The 27,697-nt window shown below is 42.8% G+C and overlaps 1 protein-coding gene across 6 annotated transcripts in view; it reads left to right on the top strand.

Annotated features, from left to right (window-relative positions):
- Nucleotides 1-27,243, top strand: part of SMARCA2 (SWI/SNF related BAF chromatin remodeling complex subunit ATPase 2) — a 172,943-nt gene extending 145,700 nt beyond the window's left edge. For 5 of the 6 annotated variants that reach the window (XM_079925948.1, XM_079925950.1, XM_079925949.1 and 2 more), the window contains 5 exons: nucleotides 11,119-11,224; nucleotides 11,954-12,055; nucleotides 14,768-14,900; nucleotides 24,890-25,032; nucleotides 26,327-27,243. In XM_079925948.1, the coding sequence (XP_079782074.1) occupies nucleotides 11,119-11,224; nucleotides 11,954-12,055; nucleotides 14,768-14,900; nucleotides 24,890-25,032; nucleotides 26,327-26,362 (520 nt within the window). In that variant the 3' untranslated portion in view covers nucleotides 26,363-27,243. Of the gene's footprint in view, nucleotides 1-1,726; nucleotides 1,820-11,118; nucleotides 11,225-11,953; nucleotides 12,056-14,767; nucleotides 14,901-24,889; nucleotides 25,033-26,326 lie in introns of all 6 variants that reach the window. The other variant, XM_079925952.1, reaches the window with a different exon arrangement.
- Nucleotides 27,244-27,697: the final 454 nt, after the last annotated feature.

Here is a 27,697-nt window from a genome sequence, read left to right as displayed (position 1 = left end):
GCTTTCCCTCAGTTATCGTTATCCTGAGTCTTCCATCCGAGGTGGACTAATGACACCAGTGTTCACACTGTCTTTTTAAAATTGATTTGTAGTAACATACATTTTGAAAGCCAAATCCATACCCTCATTTAATATGCTTTTCTGTTGTGTTTGTACTTCTTTTTCAGTCAGATTGCTGACCCGTGTAGGTCTGTCCCCACATACTCCTTATCAGAATCGTTCGAAAGCATTCTGTTGGAATTTCCTTTGATCAGAGCCTTCCTTCCCCGATGAGGTGTAATCTCCGTTAGTGTCAGATCATAGAACCATGCCCAGCTCTCTCTCCAAAGTATGTGCAGTATGTCCTGTAACATGTCTATAGAATGCTCTTCACGACTACACATTCTGAGACAACACGGTCTATTTCAGCTTCGGTATCCCCTTGGTTAACACCCATCATCAACTCAGGGTCCCCAGTGTGTTGGGAGAAAAGTGGTCCCAATTCTGTGCCTTATTCCTAACACGCCCTTACATACAGAGTTTCCTCAGCATTTCTCCCAGGCCCCCCACCACTTCTGTGTCCTCACCCACCATCTGCATCAGGTCCTTTACCATCGTCGCTGGCCGTGCCTGGACGGCTGCATGCTGCCTGCTTCTCCTCCTGCCTCTGATTCATGGATCCCCTCTCGTCAGTGGTTACTTAACAACTTTCAGTAGCTTCTCATTGCCTACCCGATAGCGACCAGACTTCTCACCGTGGGAAAGATAGCCTTCCACAGCCTGGCCCTAGGACCTTCCCAACTTCATCTTCCAACGTGCAACTCTCCCTTGTCTGGCAGACATTCCACCCGCTTCTCTGCTTTCCCAACATCGCCTGTACTTTTTGCCTCGCCACTCCTGGATTTATGCTTTGCACCTTCTGTAGTGTCTCCCGCTCTCCCAGGGCACAGTGGGTAAGGTCTCTGAGGAGGGATGTGTAAGTGGCCAGACGTGGGCTGTGTGTGCCAATGGCACCGTGTTTGCCTGGAGTAAGATCTAGAGAGGATGGAGGGATTTCCCAGGGCGCGACACCCCTCTCAGCCACTTCTCTGCCACCACACGAAGGAACGCCAGTGGTGCAGTTGCAAACTCCTCAATGGAAGCGGCTTCCTTAGAGGCCTGGAGAAGGAAGGGCCAGAGACCTCACGTGGTGGTTGTCATTTCCAGTGGAAGATCATTAACTTGGTGATCTGTTGGAAAAGAATGGAGGTCTGGCAAGGAGAGCTGACTACCTAGATGGTGTTCAGAAACCAATTTAGGCTGTGGTTCGGTGCCCCCTCTGCGTGCTGGCTGCTGTAATAAAGTACAGCATCCCGTTCAGGGTTCACAACCATTTTCTGAGGTATTATCCCCATTTTACAAGTGAGGAGCTAGACTCGGATAGGCCGAAGCTACTACATTGCTAAGGCCACCCCTTACCCCCGCCAAGCAAACGCTGCCTTTCCTCCACTGCTTCTAGAACGACGGATGGAAACGTGTGGAGGGAAATGAGACCAGAGTAACAGGTATTGACGCGTTCGGGAGAAGCAGGAAACGTCCCCAGTAATCTTCCCAACAGTCCCCCGAGGTTGGCAAGGCAGGTAGGTGAGGAGACTGAAGCTGGGAGCGCGAGATGAATTACCCGAGGTCACCAGCCTAAGAGGAAGGAGCCGGGCTGGGACGAGGACCCAGGTCTTCTGACTCTAGTGTTCTTTCTACTCTACCACAGGTGTAACGTGGAGAAGGTGCCCAGTAATTCTCAGTTGGAAATAGAAGGAAACAGGTCGGGATCTGTCTTGTATTCCCGGGTCTCTAAATACAGGTATCCCTTGGTCCACCAAACAGACTGATTTCCTAAAGACTCGGCCTTTGGAAGCCAATTTCTCCGGTGGCCTCCTGACCACCCCTCCTTGGAGTGGGAAGTGGAGGCACAGATATTCTCAAACACCTGTCGTGGCTTTTGAAGTTTTTGTGCTGTGTTGTCATTTGGGCGTGTCCATCCTGTAACTGCACTCCTTACAAAGGCATCAGGAGCCGCCACTGAGCGGGACGGTCCCCCCAGCATCACTCAGCCATGGGTTTCTGTTGCTTTCCCCCACCACTTCCAGCGCAGCTTCTGTCTTACGTCCCACGGGCCTCTTAACTCCATGCTGTCTTGGTGTTGAAGCTTACTGAGAAGCACCTGGGGTGCCGCGTGCGCGTGCCTGCCCTGTCTGAGGTTGTGGAGTCAGTCACATGTGCGGAGGGTCTGCGCACCAGGTGGGGTTCAAGGCGTGACTTCTGGGCTGACCTGTCCTGTGCGGTCTTAAGCATCCTCGGGCAGCTTGTTTAACCTTTGTGTGCCTCTGCTTCTGTCAAGTGGGAAGCAGAAGTGTTTTTTTCCTAGAGATTTTGCCACACTGAGATGATGATAGTTGAGGCGGAAAGAGGGATGTGCATGGTTCGCCAGGGTTAGGAGTTGTTATTAGTATACTGAAAATAACATTTCTTTCCCCCTTTGGGTCAGCCTGTACTTTAAAAAAATATCGAGCCAGTACTTTGCCATCCATATTCCACTTTTGTCAACTGACTCAATGACGTCCTTTATGGTACTTCTTTCCCCCCGGTATAGGATCCAATCTAGGGCCAGGAGGCAAAAGAATTGAAGCTGTGTCCTGTATTTCAGAATACATAGCATCACCAGTTGTGGCCTTCCCTTTTACATAGGGAGATTAAACGTGGGGTGATTTGTACCCATCCGTGTCTGTGCGGAGGTGAAACTGGTGGGCAAGATTGTCAGTTTTGGGTATTTCTTATTGTAAACAGTGAGCAATCCTGGAAGCCAGACACACGAACCATACTGTGTACTAAGAGGCATCGAGAATGGTGTTCTGTTTTTGCCATTACGAGAAAGAACTCAGTCTGGATTCGAATTTTGGAACTGAAACAAGAAACGCTTGACTTTGGGGGGCTTGAAATGATGAACTACCAGGGTAAATCTTTCCAGCTCAACCACGTAGGAAGGAGGCTTTATGGTCTCTAAAAGGCATGATATAGGCTAAACGCCCAGCGCAGTGCACAAGGACAGGCCTAAGCTCCTTCACCCCATATCCCCTCTTGCATCAAAATAATCATGTGACCATGAAAAGTGGATTAATAACGTTAAAGGGTGTTAAGAGCCCCCAGCGTCATGCCTCGGCTCTCTGAGGAGACGATGTGACCATATGTAGTTAGGATCCAGATAAATCCTTCCACTGAAGACACATTTAAACTGCAATTTCCAGAGGCGTAGAAGGGGCTTGACGTTTGCCTCCTCAGGAGTCTGCGGAGTCTGTCTGGTCCCGTACTGTCACATATGCTTCTCCCCAGAAACCCGAGTTTAAGACATGTTGTTCAGAGCTTGCCTTATGATTAATTTTTAAACACTCTTTAAAAAAAATCCTTCCATGTGTTCAAAGGCACTGAGCATTTTCTATGTGTCAGTCTCTGTGTAAGTATTGAGAATGGGGGTGCGAGGGGTGGGGAAATGAGTAAAATGGAACGCCTTAAAGCATAGTTGGAAAGAGTTATATAAAGGAATAACGCACATCTACGGTATGAATCAAGTGTACATGCCAGGTGGGAGGGTAGGAAGGGGGAAAGCAAAGTCAGTCGGTGGCTTGTGGGAGGAGTAGAAATCCCCCAAGCAGATGGGGGTGGGGGGGTGGGCGGAGGCAGCCAAGGTGCTGAGACCCATGTGTGTAGGCGGCCAGGGAGGAGGTATGGAAAAGCAGGACCCCTTCTAGAGACCACATGTCTCTCAGTATGACTGGGTCCTCAGGTGCAAGGGAAGAGGGGCATAGCATTGGACGTGGCGATGGGGGTGAAGGCAAGAGAGCAAGTACTCAGAGAGAGGTATGATTGACAGGACTTAGGGTAGACCAGATGTGAAAGGTGGAGGAGAACTTTTTGAGGATAACTGTGTCCTGAGTGGTAAGTGAAATTTACATTTACAGAAATATGGCTGAAAAGAAAGGTGGCACGTGGTACCCAGCCCTACATACTCCATCCCAGGAAATCTAAATTCCCTCCATGGCTATTAACAGCCCTTAGCGTCGTGATTATGTTGTTAGTATTGACTGTCCCTTCAGGACCGGCTAAGAAGCTGTTATAGTCAAATTTTAGTTTTAGCAACATCGGCACCAGACATTCGGCATTTCTTTAAGTGGGGGAGGGAGGCTGTGACCGGATGTCAGGCTCAAGCCCCTTTGCATTTAATTAGGTTACAGAGAAATTGCCATGAAATACAAGTGTGACCAAGCGGATACACTTAGAGAATCTTAGTTCTAGGTGAAGAGCCTTTCTTCATTTATTCTGTTTGGATACTTAGGGCTGAGCCACAGGGCTGGCAGTCTATCTTGTGTCCTAGCAGCATGGGGAAGTCAGAACTTCAGCTGATGTCCAGGGTGACGCTTCCCCGGAGTATGGTCCTCACACTCTAGTCCTGGAGCTTCTTGGAGAATTCCCAGCGTGGTTAGAGGCTCTGGGAAGTTTTGTGTAAAGTGGCCCGCTGAACTTTGTCTAACCCAGCATTCCCCAAACTCATTTGACCAGTGACGCCCCCTTTTCAGGGAACACTATTAGTAATCCATTAAGCTCATGTTTCATGGAGCACATATTGGGAAATGCTGACTTAGAGCTCAGAAGCTGCGCTTAGTCCAGAGAGAATCAGCTCAGGGAAGTGCGGATTCTAGAACTTTATCTTGTCCTTCTTAAAAGTATTGATACTTTCAGACGTGTCCTGGAATAAGCTGCTTTGACTCCTAGTGACTTGACACTTACTGATGCCGCTCAGCCAGTTGTACCACGTACAGCAGGTGGGCAGCCCACAGATAAACGTGGTCCATCTGCTTTCTGAGGCACAGAAAGCCTCCCCGAGGCTTCCAGCATCAGCCTGGCCCAGGAGCCCAGGGTCTCTGCCTCTCCAAGCTTCAGGACAACCAGCATAAATGACCTCTCATTTATGAGAGGAGTCCCAGCTGGAAACAGCAAAACTGACTTTCTTACGGGGCTGATAAACTGTCTTCATAAGCACTCTCTGTCTTTTGAGTTAGAAACGGATTGCTGTGAAAGAGGGTAGTTATTTGGGCATAAGTGTTCTTGTGTATTCATGGGAAAAACATCTGCCTTGTTCCTTTAGAGTCACACCTCATACGTCTTCCTGAAGAATTGCCTAAAACGGCCATTTTAGGAAAAAGCAGCACTCAGGGTGCCTGCTGCGACACACGCACCCCTTTGACAAAGTGACATTGGGGACCTGCAGCTCAGGTGGAGAGGCGTTTGATTTTGTTTGCCTGCAAAAGCTTTGTGATTTTGAGTTTGATCACAATTCAGCCAAAAGTTCCGAAGCCTTTTTTTAACATTACGAAGTTAGAGACCCGGGGAAGGACCAAAGGACAGAACATTCAGTGGAAGGGAAGGTGTGTCCTTACCTTTTGAAAGGAAGGCATCCTCGGAGTCACTTCCGGGTCTCCAAGATGAGGTGACGAAAGCTGATGAAACGGCGTGACCAGTGTGTCTATCACATTGAGACAGGTGGACAGTTAGGATCCTGTACCTCTACCTGCTATGATGAAGTGTCGAGTGAGAAAAAGAGGAGAAGAACCTAGGTGTCCCGAGTCAATATTTCTAAAAAGTCAGGTGATAGATGATAAGTCTTCGCAGTCGTCTCCTCGAAATGCTTGTCTAAATAAACAAGTACATAAACAGGACTCTCTGAATCTCGTGTCCGGGTGATCACCTCTGATTTGCAGTCATAAGTTCAATGAGAGAATTCCGAAGGAATAAATAGGGACTTCACACAGTAGATTCTGTTGGTTGTAATCTAGTAAATAAAAAAATTGTGGAATTATTGTTCCATTATTCTCTTTATCTGGCCTTCTGTGGGAGAGTTCAGAGGTGCCAGTTGATGAACTGTGCTGTTTATGGTGATGTAAATAAAGGTCGGTCATATGCCCCTCGGATGACATTTTTCTGGGAAAAATCAAATTAGATTTTTGACTTACAGCATGTTTTCAAAGAAGGTAACCCATAAAAGTGTTTGAGGCCTACTTTATTTATGGATGGCAGCATGGTTCCAAATTACATTAGATTGTAAACCTTCATTTTGTTGAACAAGAGTACCTTATTATTAATGTTTATTTATGCTCTGGCATTTCTCCTCCTGGTCCTTAGTTCATGCCCTTTTAAAAACCTAGTTGAATGTGTATTGCATTTACAATTTGATGTCCTGTCATTTTTGGTTTTTTTTTCCCATTGAATGTCATAATGAGCATTTTTTCTGTTTTTTAAGGCACCTACTTTAAAAATACATAATTTTAGATTCTAGCCTTCCATTACTTGTTTTCTTCCCCCGATTGTTTAACATTTTGGCTGCCTTAAATTATTTTAAGTAATGCTGTGATGGACATCTTTACATGTACATATAAAATATATATATATATCTCTTTATCCATATTCCAGCCTAGAGTAGATTACCAACAGCAAAACCATACATCAGAGTGTGATTACCTTGAAGACTGTTGTTAGAGCCTTGCTGCTTTTCTTATTGAGCTGAGCAAGCCATTGAAGCCTCCTAACATGGGGGCGTTTACCTGGCATAAACCTGACGTAACCTCATTTTGGTTGGTAACTCAGGCACATTAGATACCTAGTCCTTAACACAACCCTTGGGGTGATTTTTACAGCTGTCCATCCCATATGAAAAGCAAGTCAGTCCACATCCCATTCTGTTTTGCTGTTACATCCTATATGCTTCAAGAAGTTGGGAAGTCGGATTTCCAAGCTTGTTAGGAGTCATCGGTATTGTCAGTCAATACTCAGTAAGACTCAGATGAGAGACCTCAGTAGAGGAGGCAGAGTGCGGGTACTCTGACACCTATTCTGTGACTGGCTCGGGTTTCTGGGGGATTTCTAGATATGCAGGGTGCCACTCAGGTCTAAGTGCGTTTTGAAATGGTATTTTTTCAACCCTATAGGAATCTGACCCTGAAAAAAAGACACGTATTCACCTACTGCCCTCCAATGCCGACCCAATATTTATGGGGTTTTTTCCCAAAATGATTTCCTATGTTTGATTCCTTTAGGACTGTAATCATTTTCTGTAAAACGTTTCCAACTACAAATGGGTATTCTAAATCATGACGTCATTTCCTTAAGGAGGCAAGATAACCACGTTTTTATATTCATTAACTAACATAAACAAAACCTATGTCAGCTTTAGTTAAGATCACTTTTCCAGGAGTATCCATTAGGAGTTCTTGTCAACAGATCAGCTTCGGTAGGTAAAAGGACAAATCATAAAGCAGCCAAAAAAAAAAAAGGACTCAACCAATATTATGAAAGACATACTGGCCAGCATTTTAAAGGAATAGGTTTCTAAGCTACTATTACAGCCTTATGCACTCTTCCAGCTTTACCTAAACTCTAATCAAAGGTAGAGGTGATATTTATAATGTCTGTAGTCATTATTTTAAAGTCACAAGAGTATAGATGTGAAATTCTTGCCATTCGGTTTGTGGAGGTAATGGGAGAAAAATTGGTTCCCAGATGAAGCATAGCAAAGCAGATCTCGTGTGTGTGTGTGTGTGTGTGTGTGTGTGTGTGTGTGTGTGTGTGTGTGTGTAAGCTCTACATGCAGGGTTTGCAAACCACCATTAACATAGTGGCATGTAGGGCTTTTCCATCGCATACACCATGACAGCATAGCCAGGTGTCCCTTTGCCCTTTCGTCTCTGTGGAGAGGAAATGTGTTTGCCCACCAGCACCTGTAAACTCTATTATAAAGTGCAGTGAGTTTTCCTGTATATTTGTACTTTAGGTTATTCTCCTCGCCCCCAACACCCTACGTCTTATCAGGGTCACGTTTCTCATTGTGATAGATCGTTGTATGAAATAGATCTGAAATCAGACCTTTTTGGAGGAGGGGGACAGGTATCACTTTTGTCATGGCAAACAGTACACTTTGAGATAACAATTTATACTTAGGCCTTAAATGTGTAAAATGACATAATGGAAAATACCTTGGGGGTAAGGATAAGCATTTCAACAGAAACGGAACACCTTTTGCAAACCGTTGTACAATTAGTCCATTGTTCTGTACTTAAAAAAAAAAACAAAAAAAACTTCCTGGCAGTGAAAAACAAGTATTTGAAAAGGTATAATGAAAAAGCATTTGTGCAGCTTAAGTTTGAGAAAGAAATGCCAAGAATTCAAAACTCTGTCAGGCTGCTTCACTTCTTTTTTCTTATTTACCTTTTTTTTTTTTTTTAACCTTTAATTTAGGGAAAAAATAAGTTACCGTAGCAACATTAGCAAGTGGTCCTGCTACCTCAGTGCATTCTGTAGGTTATATAAAAGCTGGATGTCTTCCAGGACCACCTGACTTTTCCTGCCCAGGGTCGCCATCAGAACTGTCCCCTCTGATAGAGATGGGGGAGGGGTTTTGACTGCATGTAAAGTGTTCCCACACTCCGTGGAGGAGAGAAAAAAACCCAGCATGCATAGAATTAAGTTCTGAGCAGCAAGGTACCAGGAGTTGTTTAATATTGAGGAACGTTGGTTTAATATTGAGGAAAACTTCTTCCATCTTTTTTTTGGAGGAAGGGTTCTTGATCCTGAATGGAGGATGGAATATTTGAAGGGAGAAAAGGATAGAGAACATTCTAACCGTGGAGTGAGAGGTGGGTCAAGCCTGGAGACTTGGAATTTGTGATAAAGGGGGGATTGGCCGTGGGACCTGGGGGTACACAGGAGAGAGGCTATTCTGACCAGAAGAGTCAAGTCAGCAGTACAGTCAGGGTTTAGAGAGGAGGAATCAAGGAGGGCTTCGAAATCCAGACCGAGGTGTGTGAGTGGAGATGGTTCCAGTGGAACCACGAGAAGACTTCCTTACATGGCATCCAAGCCCTCCTTCAGCTCAGGCCCTTGGTTCTTAGCAGGGGGAATAAAGGAAGTGAGATGGGAATATTAAGCCACGGAACCTTTATTTTTAAAACCGAATAAATTTGTCATTTTACAGTATTGGCCCTGAGTCTCAGAACATTCAGCTCTCTCCTTTGTGAGCACAGATAACTGTGGACTTGTCTCCTTATAGGGTCTAGAATTTCTATGTCCTAAGAAGAGGACATCAGACCAAGATTGTCTCAGCCATTTTGCCCCTGTTGGAAAGAGCTCTGTCACATTCTCAGTGCAAACTGCTTCTTATTTCACCAGTAGCACAGATGAAATTAAGAGTACGTCCATCACAGGTGTACAAAGCAAGGATGTACTTGTAATCCGTCAATAGAAAAATGACACCATCTGTTGGTAATGCAGAAAATGACACTGAAGATGTCATTGAGGGTCAGCTGTTAAATCCCGAATCACAAAGAGGTCTGACTCTCTGTTGCTAGGGTATAAAGAATGCTAATTATAAAGAAGTCACTGATACAAATAGAAAAATGAATATCTATAAATTCCTCTTATGGCCTTTCAGAGATTCATTTACAGACCGGTGAAATGTTTGTGTATTTAAGTCTCAGAATGGGAGAAAGAAAAACAGACCAGAGATTGTGGCCCTATGCTGAAGGTGACAGCAGCTGAAACAGTTTTTGTCATATACTGTGTGGTATAATTTATGGCGGTACAAATGCATTTCTCAACCTGGAAGGGGTTGGGGCGGGTAGGGGTGGCGGAGGGTAAGAGAACACCTTGGTTCTTGCCATGATAATCTTAAAATCCAGTTTCCTATTAAACTGCAGTCTTCTTATGCCTCTTGTGTTGGCCCCTGGTTTTAGTATTCATGAGGCCCATATGTGCATTAAAAAATAAAATAAAACCCTGACCCAGCATCACAGAAAAACTCGCCCATCCCTTTGACAGGGTTTTCGGTTAATTTATGCAGGCCCCTTTGCACTTCAGCATTTTCCCCACTGGTTGCTAGGCAACCACTTGAGTTACTGCGCATGCCTTTTTTATGATAAGTGTCATTATGATTATTTTTTAATTATATGACTGGGACTGTAGATTAAAACAGCATATTGTCACTCATCCTCTGCTGCTGCTTCTAGCATTCTCACACACTCCTAGAATCACCTTCCAAAATTTACCTGATAGCGATTTATGGGGTTTTTTGTTTTGTTTTGTTTTGTTTTTAATATTTCTGCCTTCACAAAGGAAGTAGAGATGGCATCATAAGGGAAAGGAGATTTTTGTGAAAAATGACTGTACTGTATCTCCCGAGCTGTTATTGATCTGGATAGGCTGAGTCAGATATTAGGGTCCTGAACCTAAATTATGAATATCTGGTTCCTTTGACCATGTCTGCTTCTAACATTAAGTGATGTTAAACGCTTACATTGCTTTATAGTCTGTTTCTCAAAGTTACAAAATGCTAAGCGTTCGTTGCTATTAAATGTGCTTTCAAGTAAAGCTACCGTGAATTTGCTGGGAGGGTATAGCACTGATCCCAGGAACAGGAGGCAGCCACACTTGCTAAATATGTTTGTTCTTTTCAGCACAAATGACTCCATACACACAAAATGAAGTTAGGCAAGATGAAGGGGTTCCACTGGCAAATAATCATAAAGGTTTGTGTAGTTCACAGTGTGGAAAAATGCCCTAAGAGGAGTAAGACTGAAAAGACAGTCCCTGGTACATACGAAAGCTTTTCATTTGAGTTTCCAGAGTATATTCTAACACATTATTTTCTGAATATAAAGTGGATTTGAAAACAAAGGGATATGGAAATAAAGTCAGTATTTTTTTTTTTAAGCAACTCAATTACTACTCATTTAGAAATGGAATTTTTGGTGGAATGGGACACTTGAAATATTTGTATCAAACTGAAGAGAGGTTCACTCCGAAAGAGAAATCCACAGTGGCCTTCCCATATGTATGACAGAAGTGGAGATCTACTGGTATTCTAATGTCATTTTGAAGTTAGCACTGGGGGCATTGATGTCCCATACAGTTGTAGGATTTTCTTTGATTTGAAGAGCCCCATGTTTATATGCATGGGATGTCATTTGCTTTTTTGACATTTTTCTGAAATGAAATACACGTTTTTCTCTGTAGTGCATGATCTGTTATGTTTTTGTTCGTTTCTCCCCTGCCCCCCTACAGTTCAGGGCGACAGCTCAGTGAAGTCTTCATTCAGTTACCTTCAAGAAAAGAATTACCAGAATACTATGAATTAATTAGGAAACCGGTGGATTTCAAAAAAATAAAGGTAGATCTTTTGTTTACGAACTTTATTTTTTAAGTAAATAAAGTAGAAGTGTAAATTCATTGAAATGATTACAGTTAGGACTTGACAGTGGTAACCTATCTGACTGCCACTGCCACCCATGCAGGGCTTTGCACTAAAAAGGTCGGGATGTTCTTGTGCCTTTAAATGTATGTTATGAAATCAATATACTGAGAGCTCATATTGATTATATTGCCTTTTTTTTTTTTTTTTTTTTTTTTTTTTTTTTTTTTTGCTGTATGCGGGCCTCTCACTGTTGTGGCCTCTCCCGTTGCGGAGCACAGGCTCCAGACACGCAGGCTCAGCGGCCGTGGCTCACGGGCCTAGCCGCTCCGCGGCACGTGGGATCCTCCTGCATCGGGGCACGAACCCGCGTCCCCTGCATCGGCAGGCGGACTCCCAACCACTGCGCCACCAGGGAAGCCCTATATTGCATTTTATTTGAAAAGTTTCAGACTCCTTCCTGGATCCCATTGCTCTTCCTGGTTCCCATCATATGCTCCTTACTCCCCCTTATAGGAAAGGAATACGCGTGGGAGGGTGGTCTCTGTTTATGACACCCCCTGGAGTTGTGTAGTCCCACCTTCCTGGCAGGACTGTCTACTGGGAAGACAAATGGAAAATCAGGCTTTGTTAACCAAGTAACGATTGTTGTATTTTCCACCACCGCCCTCCCCAACTTTCCTCTGTTTTATCCAAAATTTGCATCAGGAAAGAATCCGTAATCATAAGTACCGAAGCCTGGGTGACCTGGAGAAAGACGTCATGCTGCTCTGTCACAATGCTCAGACGTTCAACTTGGAGGGATCCCAGGTGAGACATGTTTAACCTTAAACATACTTTGTTCTTTTAAGTAAAATTTTTCATTTGCTACCGTCGCTATTATCCTGGCAGAAGAAAAGGAGAGATAAAAGCCTATATTTCCATGCTACCTATGTAAGTCAGTTGAGGCTTTGGCATTTTCAAGTTAATGCCAGCTCCTTTGTACCATAGCTATGCTAGTTCCTACTTGTGCTTCCCTTAAAGGCTTGGCTTTTAATCAGAGGAGGAATTTAAGTTAATAAGTTAATGTAATGCTTAAAAGCTAGAGGTACAGTTTTTGCCTTTACAGAGATGGTGTATTTGGTTATACTTACCTTGGGTTTTCTGACTGTAAACTTTGCATCAGGAGCCGAAACTGGTGTTTTGTTTTAAAACAAAAAATATATAGAAAAAATAACCATCGCCTCTAATTGTTACAAAAATGCTTTTTATCAGGTCAATTGCAATTCTCTTTACTCCTCTTCTCTGTAGTTAGCAAGTGTAAGAGCAAGTGACACTATGAAAATAACTAAGTTGGCCGAGGACACTTTTCACTTTTTACACCTCCATTCCACTCACCTTTTGTAGGGACTCCCCTTTTCCTATCTATGCTCTCATACCCATGAGGCAGAAAGAACCAGAAGCGAGGTCAGTGTGTCTGCCAGCCAATGCAGAGTCAAGCCTCTTTCCGGATTGGGCTTGTTTTTATCTTCATGTCAATTCCAGTCACTAAATTGGAGAATGTGGGACTCCTCAGAATGTGCCTTGAACAGACCATACCTTTGCAGTTAATGGGAGTTAATAGAAGTATTATTTTGACCAAAACAATAGGTCGTGAAAGCAAGCCTTTTTCAAAGAAATTTAAGGTGAAAACTAGGACGCAGAGAGTAAATATAAGCGTCAACAAGCAAGTCTTTTATGAATGACCGCTTACAGTTTGTGGATAGATTTGGGGGTTCTTTATAGGACTGTGGCAACATTGTGATACACACCCTGTCCCAGACAGCCTCCCTGTCTGCCGACACCCACTGCCTCACCCCTGAACTGGGGTGACAAATGGCCTCTTTACTGGCTTCCCTCCGAGGCCCTCCCGGATGCTGGCCGATCTTTCTGTAACCACCTTTTTATCCTGTCCACCTACTGCCCACCAAGCTTCGAGCTTCCCCATGTACTGTTAAATTCTAGAATGAATTTAATCGCTGGAGTTTGCTTTCTAAAGTCATAGACTAACTCTGTGGCCTCATTTCCTGCTGTTCCTCAACCTAAACAGTTCATGGTCCAGTAACGGTTCATGGTCCATAAACACCAGCTTCCCCAGATACACATGCAGTTGTAGGAAAGAATATGAATACAGAGAGAGCCTTGACATCGTCCCAGGATAGTAACATCGTCCCATGTCATAACCAGGAAATTGGCAATGGAACCCTCCCGGATGCATCTTTTTTTTAACTTTGGCCGCCCCACCTTTCTCCTTGTGCTCCTTTTCTAAAAAGGCCGTCTCCTTTCTCATGATCCCTGGTGGGACCCTCCTCACCCTTAATATCCAGCTCAACTCTAGTGTCCCTGGCAAATTCTGTCCCAGTGGCCCCATCCCAGTGTGTCATCTTCACCATTTTTAAGTGTACAGCTCAGTAGTGGGAAGTATATTTTCATAATTCTGCAACAGATCTCCAGAACACTTTCATCTTGTGCAACTAAAACTCTGTAAACATTCTGCCAGACACCATTCTACGTTCTATTTCTACGAATTGGACTCCTCTAGATAGCTCACATAAGCCACTCACTCAGTGTTTGTCTTTTTGTGAATGGCTATTTCATCTAGCATCATGTCCTCAAAAGTTCGTCCATGTTGTGTAGGCCACGACAGGATTTCTTTCCTTTTTAAGGCTGAATAATACTCCACGGTTTGGGTAGACCCCGTTTTGTCTCTTCATCCCCCAATTGATGGACATGGGGTGTGCTTCTACCTCTTGGCTGCTGTGAATAGCGCTGCTGTAAACATGGGTGTGCCTGTGTCTCTTCAAGACCCTGCTTTCAGTTCCTTTGGGTGTATGTCTAGAATTGCCATTGCTGGATCATAGGGTACTTCTGTGTTTAGTGTTTTGAGAAAACGGACCATTTTTGAACTTTAGCTCTCCCTCAGCAGCTACACAGGGCTATGCTCAGATAGGTGCGTACACTAGCGAGAAAGCACTGATTGCAATAAGTATTGGCTGGTACTGATAAACTCAGTGACAAATAATAGCCTCCATTTTGTTAGGAGAATTGCATTTTTAAAAAAAGGTTGCTTTACCACAGTGTTTGATGAAACAACCTAAATAAGAAAGTTTTTTTAAATACTGGTCTTGCTGTCAAAAATGAGAGGGCATCGTATTGAAGCCCTCCCTTCCCTCCCAAGCATGCGCGCGCGCGCGCACACTCTCTCTCTCTCTCTCTCTCTCTCTCTCTCTCTCTCTCTCTCTCTCTCTCCCTCCCTCCCTCCCCCTCCCTCCCTCTCTCTCTCTGAAATTATTTCAACTGCATGTGGACTTTTCCTGTAAGACTATGTCTGTAGATTTGAGTTTGGTGTTTTTCTGCAGGCATAGACAATAACGTTGATGTTTCTACTAAAATTCACGTAAAGTAATGCTGGTGTGTGGCGCAGGGAAGAAAAGAGCATGCTGCGATGGTGAGTCTCGGGCCCTCAGCATGAGGTTTTTAACAGGTGCCACTTTGACCCTTCAGATCTACGAAGACTCCATCGTCTTACAGTCGGTGTTCAAGAGTGCTCGGCAGAAAATTGCCAAAGAAGAAGAGAGTGAGGACGAGAGCAACGAAGAGGAGGACGAGGAAGAGGAAGACGAGTCAGAGTCAGAGGGTGAGTCCGTGTGGTTCCTCCACTGGTTTGGCCCTGGCCACCTGCATCGCTGTTTCCACAGATGCCAACAGAGCAGAGTCAGGCACATCTGGACTCCAGGTCTTATTGTCTCTCGTGTCCTAGCTGGGCAACCCCAGGCCGTATACTTAACCCTGCTTGAGCCCAGTCTCCTCCTCTGTGAAACTGAAGTACTAAATGTGCCCCCAGTCATGCGAAGAGCTTAGCACATGGCCAGGCTCACAGCAAACACGGAATGTTGCCTTTGGAAATCAGTGTAATATACATTTTCTACCAGCATGGCTGTTGCTTCCACCTATCTGTTAACCTGGCACAGTGGTTCTCTAACCTGGGTGATTGCTGGCGTCCCCCCGAGTTTCTGATTCAGTAGCCTGCGGAAGGGTCTGAGAGTCGGCCTCTCTAACAGGTTCACAGGGGACGCTGATGTGACTGGACCCAGGACCACACTTTGAGAATCACGGCTTTAGAAGATAATTGTCAAACTGTGGTCCATTTTGTCCATCATGGATCCGATGCTGATCCTGTCTTTATCTTGATATTTTATTCATTATGGCTCTGTTTGGCATGAGTTTTGAGGTTTTTTGTTTTGTTTTTTTGAGTTTTGGTGCCCTCTTAAACTTTGCACCCAAGGCAAGTACCATATTTCAAAGGTTACGGCTGCCTTGAAAAGTCTAAAATTTCTTCTTACCTAATTAAGTTTTCACCCCATACCTCCTCGCAAAGTAATAAATCCTAGTAGTTTGTAGTCTTCTATGTAAAACAGTTTAGATATGCTTTACCATTTTTTATTAGAGTTTTCTAATTACATACTTAGTACAGACAGCTTAGAAAATATTTTTAAGAAAGGAAAATTTGTATAATTCCATCACCCAATATACATTTAACTCCAGATTTGTATAATTCCATCACCCAATATACATTTAACTCCAGTTGCCTTCCAGTCTTTTTATATACATAAATATTTTGTTTATAAAAGTATAGCCACTATTTTGTAGCATGGTTTTTCTATTACAGATATTTTTCCATAGCAATGAGTGTTTTTATACAGCAAGACATATATTAACATCCATTAATGAGTGTACCAAAACATAGTAATCTCAACCCAAATAACGCTCTCCTGAAAATTCTAACCCAGAAACCACTGCACACACTGTAAAAACATCTGACGCATACCTATTGCTGCACAGACTGGAGTTGGTATCTTGGTCAGGGGTGTACGTACGTGTCTGTTTCCCCATACCCTCATGTGTTCTCAGTATTATTCTTTCTAGTGATTCTGCCTTTTAAGTATTAATTTAACCTTTTTCAGTTTCATATGGTTACTCCCTAGTTTTAATATCGTAGCATTTGATGTTTTAGTCTACAAAAGCATATCTTAGCTAAACGTTTCCTCGTTTTAGAGCGAGATTTCTAATCTGTTTTCAAATAGCTACCTTCTTATCCCAGCTATCGGTTGAGATACGTTTGCCCTAATCTCTCCGGAGACTTGTTATGTTAACTTTCTATGGCCTCTCTAACAAATTACCACAAACTTAGTGCCTCAATACAACTTACATTTATTATCTCACAGCCCTGTAGGTCACGGGTTTGCTGTGGGTCTCTCTGGGCCAAAACCAAGGTGTCACCAGCCTGCCTTCCTTTGTCGGGGCTCCAGGGGAGAATCCACTTCCTTGTGTCTCTTTCTCATGTTGCATCTCATTGACCCTCTCTCTTCGGCCTCCTCTTCATCCACATTTTTTTTGCTGTTGTTGAGGTATAATTGACATATAATAATAGGTTCAGATATACAGCATAATAATACAATATATGTCTATATTGGGAAATGATCACACCTAAATCTAGTTGACATCCATCACCACACATAGTCAGAAAAAATTTTTTTCCTGTGACGGGAACTTTGAGGACCTACTCTCTTGGCAGCTTTCAAATATGCACTACAGCGTTATTAATTATACTCACCATGCTGTACCTTAAACCCCACGACTTATTTATTTTATAACTGGATATTTATACCTTTGGATTCCCTGCGCCCATTTCCCACCCCACCTCCGGCAGCCACCCTATCTGTTCTCTGTATCTGTGAGTTCAGTTGTTTTCTTTTTAATTTCACATATAAGTGAGATCATACAGAATCTGTCTTTCACTGACTTATTTCACTTAGCATAAAAGCCCTCATGGTCCATCCACGTTGTCACAAATGTCCTTTTTTTAATTTTTAAAAATGTTTATTTTGTATTGGAGTATAGTCGATGTACAGTGTTGTTCGTTTCATGCATAAGGTGAAGTGATTCAGTTATACGTGTATCCATTCTTTTACAGATTCTTTTCCCATATAGGTTATTACAGAATACTGAGTAGAGCTTCCTGTGCTGTACAGTAGGTCCTTGTTGATTATTTTATATACAGTAGTGTGTATGTGTTAATCCCAAACTCCTAATTTCCCACCCACTGCCCCCACCACCCCGGCCACTTTTCTTCTTTAGTGTCTGTAAGTTTGTCTTCTAAGTCTGTGGGTCTGTTTCTGTTTCGTAAATAAGTTCACTTAGTATGATAAGCTCTAGGTCCATCCATGTCACTGCAGATGGCATTATTCTGTTCCTTTTATGGCTGAGTAATATTCCATTGTGTATATGTACCCCATCTTCTTTATCCATTCCTCTGTGGATGGACATTTAGGTTGCTTCCGTGTCCTGGCTACTGTACATAGTGCTGCAGTGAACATCGGGGTGCATGTGTATTTTCATATAATTATGTTTTTCTCCAGATATGTGCCCAGGAGTGGGATTGCTGGATCATGTGGCATGTATATGTCAATCCCAGGCTCCCAGTTTATCCCTCCACCGCCTTTCCCCCCTGGTAACCATAAGTTTGTTTTCTACATCTGTGACTCTATTTCTGTTTTGTAAATAAGTTCATAGGTACCATTTTACTGAGATGATCATTATAAGTTTTAGCCTTCATTCTGTTAATGTGTTGTATCACATTGATTGATATATTGATGTTGAACCAACTTGCATCCCTGGAAGAAATCCCACTTAATTATGGTATATGATTCTTTCAATGTATTGTTGAATTCAGTTTGCTAATATTTTTGGGGGGATTTTTGCATCTACGTTCATCAGGGATATTGGCCTATAATTTTCTTTGCTTGCAGCCTTCTTGTCTGGTTTTGGTACCAGCATAATGCTAGCCTCGTAAAATGAGTTTGGAAGTGTCCCCTCCTCTTCCATTTTTTGTTTTTGGTTTTGGGTTTTTTTTGGCAAAAATTTGAAAAGGATAGGTATTCATTCTAATTCTTCTTTAAATGTTTGGCAGAATTCACCAGTGATGCCATCTGGTCTTGGACTTTTGTTTAACAGGAGGTTTTTGACTGTGGCCTCAACTTCCTTACTAGTAATTGGTCTTTTTCTGTTTTCTTCGTGAGGCAGTCCTGGTAGGTTGTCTGGTTCTACAAATGTACCTGTTTTTTCCTAGGTTGTATGATTTGTTGGCACATAATCGTTCATAGTAGTCTCTCGTGATTCTTTGCATTTCTCTGATAACAGTTGTAACATCCCCTCTATCATTAGTGATTTTATTTGAGTCCTCTCTCTTTTCTTCTTGGTGAGTGTAGCTATGATTTGTAGCTAAAGATTTGTTCATTTTTTTTAATCTTTTTAAAGAACCGGCCCTTAGTTTCATTGATCTTTTCTATTGTCTTTTTACTCTCTCTTTTGTTGTTGTTGTTGCTTGTTTGTTTCCAGTTTGATCTTTGCTGTTTCCTTCCATCTACTAAGTTTGGACTTCATTTGTCCTTCTTTTTGTAGTTCCTTGAAGTATAACGTTAGGGTGTTTTATTTGAGATTTTTGTTTCTTGATGTAGGCATTTATCACTGAACTTCCCTTCTAGGATTACTTTTCTGCATCCTGTAAATTTTGGCGTGTTTGATTTCCATTTTCATTTGTCTGAAGGTATCTTTTAATTTACTCTTTTGGTTTCCTTGTTGAGCCATTGGTGGTTCAGTAGAACGTTGTTTAATCTCCGCATACGTGAATTTTCCAGTTTTCCTCCTGTAATTGATTAGTTTCATGTCATTATGGTTGAGAAGGCTTATTGATATTTCAATCTGCTTAAATTTATTAAGGCCTCACATGGTTTTGAGGCATCACATATGATCTATCCTGGAGAATGTTTCATGTGCACTTGAGAAGTATGTGTATTCTGTTGCTTTTGAATGGAACGTTCCATATATAACTGTGAAGTTCCTCTGGTCTAGTGTGTCATTTAAGGCCAGTGTTTTCATATTGATTGTCTGTCTAGATGATCTGTCCATTAATGAAAGAAAGGTATTAAGGTCCCTAATATTATTGTATTGCCGTCTATTTCTCCCTCTATGTCTGTTAATAAATGTTATCTCCTCTTTTTGTATTGACCCTTTGCTATTTCTCTTATTACAGTCTTTAAAGTCTCTTTTGTCTGATGCAAGTATAGCTGCCCCAGCTTTCTTTTGGTTTCCGTTTGCATGGACTGCCTTTTTCCATCTGCTCGCTTGCAGTGTGTGTGTCTTTAAAGCTGAAGTGAGTCTCTTGTAGGCAGCCTATAGATGGGTCTTGTTTTTTGTTGTTTGTTTTTTTGCGGTATGTGGGCCTCTCACTGCTGTGGCCTCTCCCTTTGCGGAGCACAGGCTCTGGACGCACAGGCCCAGTGGCCACGGCTCGTGGGCCCAGCTGCTCTGCGGCATGTGGGATCTCCCCAGACTGGGGCACGAATCTGTGTCCCCTGCATCGGCAGGCGGACTCTCAACCACTGCACCACCAGGGAAGCCCTATTTTGACTGTCTTGTGCCACTCACTTCTGGACTGCAAAGTCTCTGCTTAAAAATCTACCCATAGTCTTCTGGGGGGGGGGGGGTTGCCCTTGTATGTAACAAGTTGTTTGTTTTTCTTTTGCTGCTTTTACAGTTCTCTTCTTGTGTTTAAGTTTTCACATGTTAATTGTAGTACAGCTAAGTAAGTGTGGGTCTCTTTGGGTCCCTCTTATTTGGGACTCTTCCTGGATCTGGATGTATTTCCTTCTGCAGATGAGGGAAGTTTTCAGCCATTATTTCTTCAAATAAGTCTTATGCCCCTTTCTCTCTCTTCTCTTTCTGGGAGCCCTACAGTGTGAATATTGGTCCACTTTATGTTGTCCCATAAGTCCCTTAAGTCATCTTCACTCCGTTTCATTCTTTTCTTTTTGCTGCTCTGATGATTGGATGAGTTTCACTGCCCTGTCTTTGAGTTTACTGATCTCTCTTCTGCTTCATCTTGTCTGTTGTTGAACCCCTCTAGTGTACTTTTCAGTTCGGTTATCATATTCTTCAGCTCTGTGACTTCTGTTTGGTACTTGCTTATAAAGTTGGCCATTGAGCAACACAGGTGTGAACTGCATGGGTCCACGTGGAGGCAGATTGTTCATTTTTCAATAAATACATACAGCAGTACTATACAATCTGCAGTTGGTTGAATCTGTGGATGCAGAAGCCCAGATACGGAGGGCCAACTGTAAAGTTATACACACATTTTTGACTGCACAGAGGTTTGGCGCCCCTAGCCCCCATGTTGTTCAAGGGTTGTGTTTTCTCTTTGAAGTTCTCAGTTTTCATTCATTCTTCTCCCAAGTTCAGTGAGCATCTTTATGACCATTATTTTTAATTCTGTCAATCAGCTAAGCCATTCATCTTTGTTTCATGAAAGACTTTTTTTCCTGAGGTTTTATCTTGTTTTTTCATTTGGAACATATTCCTCTCTCTATTTTTCTTGACTCTCTCATTTGATAAAACAGCCATCTCTCCCAGTCTTGAAGGAGCAGCCTCACGTGGGAGACAAAAACTTTATCCTTCAGCCTACACCCTGACTCTTCCTTGTCTCTCACACCTTTGTGATTGTCCAAGCAGCCTACATGTAGTGGCTCCCAAGAGTGGAGGGTGTGCCAAGACCTGTCAGTCAGTGTCTTAGAAGGGAGGATCTCAACACCTAGATTCAGGCTGATTGGAAGCCAGACCCTCATGCAGCAGCTTTTTAAAGTTTGCAAATCTACAGTCCAGTGGGACCACAGGCCTAAGTGCCACTGCCCACCAGAAGCAGGCAATCTGAAGGTATCCCCTGGACAGCACTCGCAAAAACCAGGGCACCGGGCCTGTGTGAAAGCTCCCCTCCAGGAGACACTAGTGCTCTGGAGTGTGGCAGAGGGAGAGTGCAAAGATAGCATCCCCCCTCTGCCAAGTTCTCTGGAAGGGATGATGGTCAGCCCTTAGATATGGGTTAACTTAGATGCCCGTCCCTAGGCTGATGCTTTAAGATAAGCAAATAAGCCTCTTTTATGTGAAGTCTGGATGCCTCTCCATCAGCTGACTTTGAGCTGGGTCCTGGGGCAGGTGAGTCTGAGCATGAGACTTTTACGAGCCATTTCTGAACTGGCTGTAGCCCTGTGGGTCTTGTGGACACAAGCCCTGTTGGTTTTCAACGCTAGATGTTTTGGGGGCATCCCTCAGGTGCAAGACTTAAAAGTTGGGATGCCTGATGTGGGGTTCAAACCTTCACCCCTCCTAGAGAAGCTTCAGGTTTTCAGTTCCTTTCCAGTTGTGGGTCACTGCACCAAGGATGGCATTTATCATGAGATCATGTGTCAGCCTCTCTGCCTTTCTTACTTGCTTCAGTGTGGGTTTTTCCACATTTGTCCAATGTGTAGGTGTCACTGACAGAGAAGGTTGTTCCATACATACCTTAGATTCGGTGTGTCCGTGGGAAGAGGTAAGTTCAGGGTCTTCTTGTGTCACCTTCTTAAATCAGAACCTCATCTTCTTCCACTTTGAAGGACTCGTGTGATTGAGATTGGGCCTAGCCTACCTGGTTAATCTAGGGTAATCTCCCCATCTCAAGGTCAGTGGAATCCCTTTTGCCATGCAAAGTAACATATTCACAAGTTCTGGGAATTAGGACATGGACGTCTCTGGGCGCCATCACTATTCTGCCTGCCACCCTGGTTAACTGGAACTTGTCATAGGTCTGTGTAGTGGTGTCATAAAGCCTTAGGATGCTGTTTAAAGGGCCCATCTGATGGTCCAGTTTATTATTCTAGCTGCCCATGGCAGCCTTTCAGGTGGGTTTTTTCGAGGGGCATATCCACTGACTCACAAAACCTGATAGCTTTTGAGTGTCCCACACTCCAGTGAGTATTTAGATTATGTTCTCGAGGATGTATTTTCTTACCTTTACTGACAGTCTTCTGCCCTTTCACACCGCCCATGGATTTCCTGTACTCCCATGTCAGGAAGAGCCACACCTGTGTAGATAAAGATATTTCACTTTTTCTTTCCAAATTACTTTTTACATTTTTAAAGGTTTTCACAGCTTCGTGCATTTCCATTAATCGGTAGACTTTTGCATCCCCAGTCTTTTCGTCAAGTCCCCACCTTATAGCTTATTAAGCAGTAGACATTTGGGTGTGATATACGGAAGCCTGGGCTAGGAATACTGTTTTGAGCACTAGGTTTGCCAGCCTTTTGCAAGCCCTCTTTGGGATGGGGGAAGGGCATTTGCTGCCCCTGCACTTCAGTTCAGAACATCTCTGCTCTCATCTTTTTTGTTAGCCTGTACTTCCATGGAAGACTTCACTTCTGGAAACGTTTTAAGGGTCCTTCCCCTTCACAAAAGAAGTCTGGAAATTTCTCATCTCTAAGATTCTTTCTGGAGTTGATTCTCTCCATGACAACATCTATTTCTAGGTTCCTTGAGACCCACCAAACATAATATTCTAACAAAACTGGTTTGAATGAGAGACTTGCATTGTCAGTCACTTCATCATCCATCCCTAAAAATGCTGTTCTGTGGACACCTGTCCCAGAACAATGCCAGGGAACAGATTTTCGGTGAACTTTGGGATGTGCACCTCTAACTATGGTATAACACTTGGACTTCTTTCTTCCATGTGTTCTTATTTCTATCCTCAGAATAGCCCTGTGAGAGTGGAAGGGGATGCCATCTTTCTGTATGTGTATATGCTTGAATTCTTTATATCTCTCTATACAGAAATTTATGGAATTTTATGTCATCTATCAATAGAGAGAGAATCATACACACACAGGGATGCGTATATTTTCAAATATTGAGGTATACTTCTTTTTCTGGAAATAATCACCAGAAAGAGACCAGTAGGGTGAGAGACTAGAGACGGGGAAAGAAACCTTTCAAATTCATTTGTTTTGTTTTTACTTTCCATTTTGTACCTTTCTGTACTGTTAAAAATATTCACCTATGAATTTTCTTTTTAAGTCAACTGAAGTTATTTACACAGTAAAAATCATTGGCTTTTTTTTTAAACCTTTTACACTTATGTATACTTTTTAATGTCAAAGTTCTGTTTTAAATGGACATTTACGTTGCTTCTGTATCCTGGCTATTGTAAATAGTGCTGCAGTGAACATTGGGGTGCATGTGTCTTTTGGAATTATGGTTTTCTCTGGGTATATGCCCAGCAGTGGAACTGCTGGGTCATATGGTAGTTCTAGTTTTAGTTTCTGAAGGAACCTCCATACTGTTCTCCATAGTGGCTGTATCAATTTACATTCCCACCAACAGTGCAAGAGGGTTCCCTTTTCTCCACACGCTCTCTAGCATTTATTGTTTGTAGATTTTTTCAATGATGGCCATTCAATGGAGTATTACTCAGCCATAGAAAGGAATGAAATTGAGTCAGTTGCAGAGATGTGGATGGACTAGAGACTGTCATACAGAGTGAAGTAAGTCAAAAAGAGAAAAACAAATATCGTTTTGTTAATAATTAACAAATATTAACACATATATATGGAATCTAGAAAAATGGTATAGATGATCTTTTTGCAAAACAGGAATAGAGACACAGACGTAGAGAACAAACGTATGGACACCAAGGGGAGGAAGGGGGGGCTGGGATGACCTGGGACATTGGGATCGATATATATATACTATTGATACTATATATAAAGTATATAACTAAAGCGAACCTACTGTATAGCTCAGGGAACTCTACTCTGTGCTCTGTGGTGACCTAAATGGGAAGGAAATCCAAAAAAGAGGGGATGTATGTATACGTATAGCTGATTCACTTTGCTGTACAGTAGAAACTAACAACACTGTAAAGCAACTGTACTCCAATAAAAATTCATTATAAGAAAATATTTTTGTAATGAAAAATTTAAAATGCCCACACCCCTCCACACAGTAGGTAAGGCCACCCTCGCTGTCCTGGTTAGGAAGATTCCTGTTCATCCATTAGGAGACCTGGAAAGGACCCAGCCCAGCTTCCCTCTGGGACCTCATTCCTTCTTGTTGCCCATTTAGGGTGACTGTGTAACTTATCATGCAAACTTAGACATGTCTGCAAGTGAAAGGGGTGCTAACTATAACTAGGGAGGACAATGGAGAACAGGCTTGAATCAGTCCGAGAATGTTCAGGGCACTCGGGGTTGTTGGGTTTGTCACCTGCAGGTAGGCGATCATTTTCCTACCCGTAAAAAGATTACCGTATGCTAACACATATATATGGAATTTAAGAAAAAAAAATGTCATGAAGAACCTAGGGGTAAGACAGGAATAAAGACACAGACCTACTAGAGAACAGACTTGAGGATATGGGGAGTGGGAAGGGTAAGCTGGGACAAAGTGAGAGAGTGGCGTGGACATGCATACACTACCAAACGTAAAACAGATAGCTAGTGGGAAGCAGCCACAGAGCACAGGGAGATCAGCTCAGTGCTTTGTGACCACCCAGAGGGGTGGGATAGGGAGGGTGGGAGGGAGACGCAAGAGGGAGGGGATATGGGAACATATGTATATGTATAACTGATTCACTTTGTTATAAAGCAGAAACTAACACACCATTGTAAAGCAATTATACTCCAATAAACATGTAAAAAAAAAAAAATTTCCCTGTGATTGATTCCTCATTGCTGTGTGTTTTGGTTTTGTTGTAGCAAAATCTGTTAAGGTGAAAATCAAGCTCAATAAAAAAGATGACAAAGGCCGGGACAAAGGAAAAGGCAAGAAAAGGCCAAATCGAGGAAAAGCCAAACCTGTGGTGAGCGATTTTGACAGCGATGAAGAGCCGGATGGAAATGTAAGTGCGGCTGCCTTGCCTGAGGTCGGGACACTCTCCCCACATCTGTCTCCCTCTCGTACTCCCAGGCCCCTGCCAACCTCTATGCTTCATTACCCAGAAATGAAAATGCAAAGATTTGGTGTTGAGGGATGTGAACTGAGCTGCGTGATTGAAAACAAAGAATTTGGGGTTTTGTTTATTGCCTTTTGAATAGTCTTCAAAAGTGAAAAACTTACTAAATCAAGTTTCCTTTTCCCCTTTCATATCTTCCCAGTGCCTACTTACAAAGAGAGATTTCTCCACGGCTCGTTAATATTTTACATCCATAACACCCAGCATAGTGCCTAGGATACAGCAGTATATAGAGGAAATAATGATTCCGTGGAAGACTGACACTAAGTGGGATGATAGAGTTAATTTGGGGTTTGAGTTGCTATTTCAGGTGCCGTGCGGAAAACCCAGATGCATCTTTAAGTACCTAGAGGTGTTATTTTTAATATTTGAAAAATTCAGGGAGCCCTGATGGAGCCAGGCCCTGACATAAGGACCTTTCCGGGTGGCACCATATTCGGTGCTTATTAATATTAGCATCCTAAGACAGATGTCACTCTCAACATATTACAGAACTCAGTGCTTAGGTTATGTGTGTTTTGCTGCAGGGCATGGAAGTAAATAGCAGAGTCTGAATTCAGACCCAGAGAGCATTAACTCAGTCTGGTGCACTGTCCCTGACTGTGTGGTCCACAAGGTAGCAGTGCCTGGCACAGGCTTCTAATACAGTGCCTTTTAAAGGGCCCTCTATTTCTTTCACTTTCAAGAGGACCTCAGGTTCCCTACCCCACACCCCCTTCTTTTTTCTTTCTGGAAGGTTAATTTTCCATGTTAGCACCTATGCTAGTTTGATTTTCCTTCAACGTGCCGCTATCTGGGTCTGTTGAAAAGGTTCAGCATTCTTATCCCACCCCACCCAGCCTTTAACCCTCGACACAAGCATCTTCAAATACATTTAAAATCCTATGTTTTCTTTAAGTAGACAGCAAATGCATGGAATTTTCTTCTCCCGTGAATGTTCTAAAAACGTAGTGCTAAAATTAGAACTCAGTAGCCATGAACTTTCCACGCCCAAGTGCAATAGAGCAAAACACTGGCATAGACAGCGGGCATTGCTGTGGGATTTCCAAGCGGGAGCTCCCCTGTTCCGCGTAGAGGCTGTCAATGCCTCTTTACTGGGAGGGTTAACTGTTTCCAAAATGTCACTTCTTTGCTACATTGCCTCTTGATGGCTTATTGTCTTTCTTATTTTTACTTTTAGGAACAGTCAGAAGCTAGTGGGACTGATGATGAGTGATCAGTATGGACATTTTTTTCTTGGTAGAACTGAACTCCTTCTCCCCTCTCTCGTCTCCACTCAGTGAGTTCATTTGTCATATGGGCACTGGGTTGTTTCTATATCATTATCATCTATAAGCTAGCTTTAGGATAGTGCCAGACAAACATATGATATCATGGTGTAAAGAAACACACACTCATACACAAATCTTTGTAACATATTGTGACCAAATGGGCCTCAAAGATTAAAACAAACAAAAAAGCTTTTGATGGAAAATATGTGGGTGGATAGTATATTTCTATGGGTGGGTCTTGGTAACGGTTTGATTGTGCCTGGTTTTATCACCTGTTCAGATGAGAAGATTTTTGTCTTTTTGTAGCACTGATAACCAGGAGAAGCCATTAAAAGCCACTGGTTATTTTATTTTTCATCAGGCAATTTTCAAGGTTTTTATTTGTTCGGTATTGTTTTTTTTTTTTTTACACTGTGGTACATATAAGCAACTTTAATAGGCGATAAATGTACAGTAGTTAGACTTCACCTACATAGACATTTTTCCATTTTATCCTCTATGATCTGAAAAAAAACGCTTTTTGAATTGTATAAGATTTATGTCTACTGTAAACATTGCTTAATTTTTTGCTCTTGATTTAAAAGAAAAGTTTTGTTGAAATCGCTATCGAATATTGCAATCTATATAGTGTAATGGATGGCTTCCTTTGTCAACCTGATCTCCTGTGTTACCCATGTGTATTGTCTCCTTCTCCCTCAAGTGTACTTAATCTTTGCTTTCTTTGCACAATGTCTTTGGTTGCAAGTCATAAGCCTGAGGCAAATAAAATTCCAGTAATTTCCAAGAACGTGGTGTTGGTGCTTTCCTAATAAAGAGATAACAGCTGAGCTCAACAAACACTGCCTCTGGTTTTTGAGTTCTAAGGGACCGAAACCCTGGTGCCTGAGTCACCGTCTCCTGCAGAGAGCGGGGCAAGCTCTTGCCGCAGCGCACGTGGTAGGAAAAAAAGTTAAGAAGACTGAGAGAGAGAATCCCCTGGGATGAACCAGGTGTGTCGCAAGGGAGAGGAGTCTATTGCTTTTGTGACTTTTAAACTTACACAACAAGAGAGATGCTGCCATGGACCGAATCACACTAAGCCCCTGCTCAACCTCCTCTAGTGGCTTAAATTCTATTTACTTGCCAGAAAAATCTACAGGTATAACCTCAGAGATACTGCAGGGTCAGTTCTAGCCCAGCAAAGTGAATGTCACAACGGAGTGAGTCACACGAGTCTTTTGGCTTCTCGGCGCATGTCAGGTTGTTACGTTTGCACTCTACTGTAGTCTATTAAGTGTGTG

Source organism: Stenella coeruleoalba (genome assembly GCF_951394435.1).
Source record: "Stenella coeruleoalba genome assembly, chromosome: 7".
Taxonomy (NCBI): Eukaryota; Metazoa; Chordata; class Mammalia; order Artiodactyla; family Delphinidae; genus Stenella; species Stenella coeruleoalba.
This window is presented reverse-complemented; position numbering and strand designations above follow the sequence as displayed.